The sequence below is a fragment of the Fusarium pseudograminearum genome, chromosome 4, assembly GCF_000303195.2.
Source record: "Fusarium pseudograminearum CS3096 chromosome 4, whole genome shotgun sequence".
NCBI lineage: Eukaryota > Fungi > Ascomycota > Sordariomycetes > Hypocreales > Nectriaceae > Fusarium > Fusarium pseudograminearum.
In genome coordinates, this window is record NC_031954.1 from 303,867 (window position 1) to 309,791 (window position 5,925).

Below are 5,925 nucleotides of genomic sequence, written 5' to 3' on the forward strand. Positions count from 1 at the left end.
GGTTTGATCGTCTGCCATTGCAGATGGAACAAGGACACGAGCGTTGTGTACTGCAATTGCAATGACGTGTTAGCTTGCGAAATTGTGTACCGTGCGACGAAAACACTTTGCCGTCGCGCAATTGAACTTCAGATGGAATCGGGTCTTAGTCAGTAGTCTCGGTTGACGCGTCACCAAGGTCGGTCTGTATTGGTAATGGCATTCCATAGCCCGTGCCACGCTATGTCGCGAGTTGACACGGTAACGTGATCAATTGAGTAAAAGGACATGCGCAATGTAGAAAAGTTGTATCCAAACTACAGTCTCCGGCGCCAAGTCCATCAGTCTGTGCAACTACAATTACAATTATTCTTTTTTGGCATTGCGCAAATATCTTGGACGTCCTGCAAAAGTAAGACGGCATGTCGTTGACTTGATATGACAACTGACGTTACAGGGTAACATCTTTCTTTTTAACGTTGTATGAACCATCACATGACAACAACTACCCAATCAACATTGCAACTTGTTTAATTTAGAACGAGACCAACTGTCGATAGAGTGTTTATTTTACATCGTCAAATGTAGGCTTGACTGCATGGTAAAAACGCCGTAAAATTTAACAATATTGGTCAAGAGAGGCAAGCTCACTCATCCATGTCACCGGATGTCGCCGCTTTTATAGCACCAATCACTTTCACGATACTGAGGTAGGGCAGTCATTTCTTTGCTTAACCCTTTGGCAAATCATTGGAAAGCGGCATGATCTTACCCGGACCCCGCCGTGGCTGGCTTACTCCTCCTCTCTACCAACTTCGTGAAAATGTACTTCAAGCCATTCCTCGGTGCCACCGCCACCACCACCAAATTCAATTTCGCATTTCTGTCTCTTGAGCGGTTTGTGTCACACGCCAACTTGGCTTTCAATCACATACAACTTGTGATCGCCTGTCCTCAATTGGACGTAGAAAACCTACTCCGTCGGATGTGTTGCAATACCCCTGGCCATATTGCACTTGCGTCCATTGTATGTGCTGGTGAGTTATCCTTCATATGAAAGCAATAAGTGCTGTTCAATCTGTGATGACAATGCTGATGCGTTTTCTATTTTTCTTCGTTCTCCGATATCATAAACGCGGAATGAATTAATTCTATTGATGCGCATTTTCCATCTTGATTTGGTAACTCCGCCAGTTCGTGTTGAGGCATGGTTTACATCCCCGCTTACCAACAACCACCAAATGTCGTACGAAGAATGGAATAAATTGGCAATTGACGAATCATCTTGGCCAATTCATTTCCGGAAGTACACAGCTGCATATGTGGATGAGACTAAAAACAATAATGGAGCATCGTCGGCGGGTCTATTCAATCAGGTCCTATGATATCGTTACACGACATGACAAGCTGAGCAACCAATACAAACTAGTCAGCATCTTGACACGATGAATCTCTTTCTTACCTCCCTTCGATCTCATTATAATACTCTCTCTTTGTCCACCATCGGTGCCTATAGCTACATCCATTCCAGAACCTCAACCCTCGTTCAAACCATCACAATGGGTTGGGCAGAAGACACGAAACTTCGCGATCCTTACATCTTTGTCAAGTCTGACGATTTCTTCCAGGGTATCGACGCAAGTGGATCCAACGTCAAGCGACCCCGCACCGTCACCTTCAATCAAGATGATCAACTTCTGAGCGACGGAAAACCCAACCCTGCGTGTTCCCACGGTCGCGTTTTTCGATTTGACGATGAATCGCTTCTTTTGATCCAGTTTATGAGACCCAAGGTTTGGCAGATTCGTTTCGACCCAAACAACCGAAGTGGCGATGACTTTACCGACTTTAACACGTAAGTTACAAACAGCGCTCATCCATCACCTGCGACTGATACGTCAATAGACGAACCATTGTCAAAGACACTCTTGGTGGCTCTGGTGGTCTCATCCAGACTCTTGATAGTCTTGAGAACATTCAATGGGATGTTGAACTCGTTCAAGATGCGCAGTACATCATCCTTCAATCTGTCCTGAAACCCAACCGTGAAGTACAACTTCAAATCTGGATCCAGCGAGACCCTTTCCAGATTACCGTTGTCCGCGTCCTCGAAAGCAACCCCCCTGCAGAAAGACTTCCCGGTCTGCAGAGCGTCGATCCCCAAATTTCTGAACAGCTCAAGCTTCCGGGGAACAAGGGTGCACAGGCTGCCATCATTTGGAAGACTCGACCCAGGGGATTGCGGTACACTGAACGAGCCACAATACTGTCCATTGAAAAGTCTGTCACTGCCGACTTTATGGGTTTCGGTGAGCAAGGTGGAAAGAACCTGTTCAAGAAGAAGACATACATGAACTACTTTAGTAAGTTGACTTGTCGACGTACTGGACGTTTCTCACTAATGTGGTTTCCAGACTTTGACAATATGAGGTACCAGAATGTCTATGGAAAAGGATCTCATGATGACCGCGAACCTTTGTACCATTCAGAGCCATTCTGGATCGAAGTTGACTCTCATCCTGGGTATCGATCCCAGGTCTCCACATTCATCGACAACTACTCCCACATCTGTGTAGACGTCGGCGTCAAGGATACGGGTGTTATTCGCGTCGCGACTCGGTTCAACAGTTTTCGCGCCATCATGGTTGCTGCAGACAGCATGCAGGATCTCATTTCGTCTTACACGTCTATCGTCGGAAAGCCTCGACTGAAGCCCCGATACGTTCTTGGCTACCATCAAGCATGCTATGGCTACGACAGCCAAGAATCTGTTCTGGAGTCAGTCGCCGAGTATCGCAAGTGCGGCTTCCCAATTGACGGTATGCACATCGACGTCGACATGCAGGATGATTACCGGACATTCACCATCGACAAGCGAGACAAACATTTCCCTGACCCCGTCCACATGTTCAAGACTCTGAGAGAGCAGGGTGTTAAATGCAGCACCAACATCACTCCCTACATCAGCTCTATGCCCAGCGATACCTATTCAACCCTTAACGAGGGTTTGAAAGAGGGCCACTTCATCAAAGATGATCGCGACGTTGATCCGTCAGCTCCAAACGTATGGGAACAGCGCTATGTGGGATGGTCTGTCGGAAATCAGATGCTCATCAACCCCAACACGCAGAAGCCACCTTACTTTGAAGAGGACAAGTCAAACTTTGAAGACAACTTCAACAGTCAGAAGCCCTTCCATGGTGGTGTGTTTTATGGTTGGGGAAATGGCCATCCTGGTCACTATCCCAACCTGAACAACCAAGATGTTCGAAAGTGGTGGGGCAAACAGTATCAGTACCTGTTTGAGTGCGGACTTGATTTCGTCTGGCAGGACATGACTGGGCCTTGCATCGCCGAGCAATACGGTGATATGAAAGGGTAAGTAATACAATGACTTGCGATGATGCATACACTGACGCTCACAGTCTTCCATTCCGCCTCAACCTCGACTCTGATGGCTGGTGTCAAGACCCTACGAAGCTCAGCCGCAAAAAGGCAATCGAGATTTGGTCTCTGTACAGCTACAACCTGCACAAAGCGACGTATCACGGCTTGAACAACATCCACAAACTCAGTCCAATTCTGGAATGGCGTGAGAACAGACGGAACTTCATCATTGGTCGTGGAAGCTTCGTCGGCAGTCATCGTTTCGCTGGTCTATGGACAGGCGATAACGCGTCTACTTGGGAATTTCTTGACATCTCTGTCGCGCAGGTTCTTGCTCTTGGTATGTCGGGTATCACCATCTCGGGCCAGGATGTTGGTGGATTCGAGTTCATTGATTCTGAGCGCGACTTTGCAAACCCAGAACTGCTTATCCGCTGGTACTCTGCCTACTCTCTACTACCGTGGTTCAGAAACCACTACACCAAGAGACGAGACTGGGTTGACGGCCCGAGGCAGGGTTCAATGAGGAAAGATGGAAAGTTGTTTCAAGAACCTTATGCTTATCAGAAATATTATGAGGAGAACAGCTGGAAGTTCCAGGGACAGGAAGCCGTTATCTACCGCGCAGTCCTTCCAGTCTGTCGCTACCTCATTCGTCTGCGGTACAGTTTGATGCAGTTGTTGTACGATGCTATGTTTGAGAACATGGTCACTGGACTGCCAATCGCGAGAGCCATGGTAAGTCTGCTCACCCTTTGTGAAAAGCCCTGCTAACATCAATCCCAGGTTATCACTGACGATATTGACCGAAGTCTTTTCAGTGCTGACGTAAGTTAAGTTCCATCATCAACGCATGTCTCTAACAAGTCAGAACCAAGGATTTACTCGCAGCCAGTACATGGTCCGAAATGACCTCCTTGTCGCACCAGCCTTGATCCCCGAGTCCAAGCGTCGCACCCGCAAACTGTACCTACCGTATCCTGACAAGTGGTTCACCATGAACTTGCGACCAGACGAGGACCTCGGAGCTGCACTGATTGAACCTGCCAATGGTGGAAGCAGGGTTGAGTATGATTGCCGCATCAGCGACCAGGATTCTCAGCTACCCTACATAACACCGATGTATATCCGGGAGGGTGGCATCATTCCCAAGATCAAAGTCCGAGACTACATCCCCGATCCTTCCCTGCCAGTGCAGGATGTCAATCCAATTACCCTGCACGTTTACCCCGGAAAGGACAACGTAAGTTGCGTCACTACGTAGTCAATGATTACGAAGCTTACATCTGCTAGAACTACATCATGTACCTGGATGATGGTATCTCGCGAGACAGTGCTCCTGTTGTGGGATCGGGTCTCAATATCAGCGATGAAAAGGCTGCCGACAAATACTGCCAAGTTAACATTTCTCAGGTATGTCTGTGTAGTCATTGAAAGAAAACAAATTTCCAGTACTGAAAACTCTTAGACAACTAAATCCTTCAACGAATCAACTGGGGTCAACTTCATCCGCAACGTCACCATCAAGTCTCCGTTCAACGGCTTCGGTGATCTGACCTCCATGATCGGAACCGAGTACACAGTTGCGCTTTGGCATGCGCCTTTGGTCGACATTACCACTGTGCAGGTCAACTCGTCTAACAGCAAGGTCACTTCCAGTACTGATAACAACTCGCGCGTTACAGTTGTCAAGCTTCCTGTTGCTGAAGCGCATACAGAGGATGGTGTGACGTTTCAAATGACCTACAATGAGGCCAAGTAGGATACGGCAGATATTCGAAGTTAGGTATTGGATACGGTTGCGGGTTTCTTTTATAATTTCTGAGATGATTCGGTTTGTTAGTTCTCTCCAAGTTCAAAGTATTGCTGGGAGGACTAAGAGTAAATACAAATTGAAGGAATATTAATCGAGATGTGTGACTTTGCACCTATTCCCAAGGTTTATTAATATGGACCAGAATGCAAGTATATCTATTTAATCTTTACGTAAACACTTAGGAATATATTATATTTTAATCTATAAAGGCATATTTTACTTAAAATTATACCAGCTAGTTGAGTATTTCTTAAATACCAGAAGTTCCAAATATATATTTTCCTAAACTGAAACTTTCTTTAATGTAATATTAAAAGTTCTGCCCCCTATGTACTAGTTAAAGTATCTCCCCTAACTGTGAACAATTATAACCGAGTTGACTAAAAATCTACCAGTAAAGTTTGTGTTATTTAAGTCTTTCCTAATACTCGTCGAGTTAGAGAAACCTCACCCTTCCTCTGGTCCTGCGCCTAGAACCGCAGCCCCTCGACACAGCAGCAACAACCGCCACCTTGACAAACAAACGAAGTGGAAGCACAACATCCTCTTGTCTACTCTCATGGCCATGAATACTAAAATCGCATACGGCTCTCCTGCTGTTGGCGAGCAAACTATGAACAACCATCTAGCGCCGCCTTTGCCCCTGCCGAAGGAGGTACAGGATATGATATTTGAGTATCTCAATTCCATCGACAGCAGATGCCTGGGGCTAGCCTCCGCCCGGCTCTATCTAAAATACCGTC

At 46.5% G+C, this 5,925-nt stretch overlaps 1 protein-coding gene across 1 annotated transcript; it reads left to right on the forward strand.

Moving 5' to 3' along the window:
• Window positions 1-1,538: 1,538 nt before the first annotated feature.
• Window positions 1,539-5,128, forward strand: FPSE_10143 (uncharacterized protein; the record flags this gene model as incomplete). The annotated part of the gene is made up of 8 exons (XM_009263260.1): window positions 1,539-1,834; window positions 1,885-2,342; window positions 2,394-3,285; window positions 3,405-4,104; window positions 4,153-4,194; window positions 4,238-4,609; window positions 4,660-4,779; window positions 4,835-5,128. 8 exons carry the CDS (start codon window positions 1,539-1,541, stop codon window positions 5,126-5,128), a joined length of 3,174 nt encoding a protein of 1,057 aa, XP_009261535.1.
• Window positions 5,129-5,925: the final 797 nt, after the last annotated feature.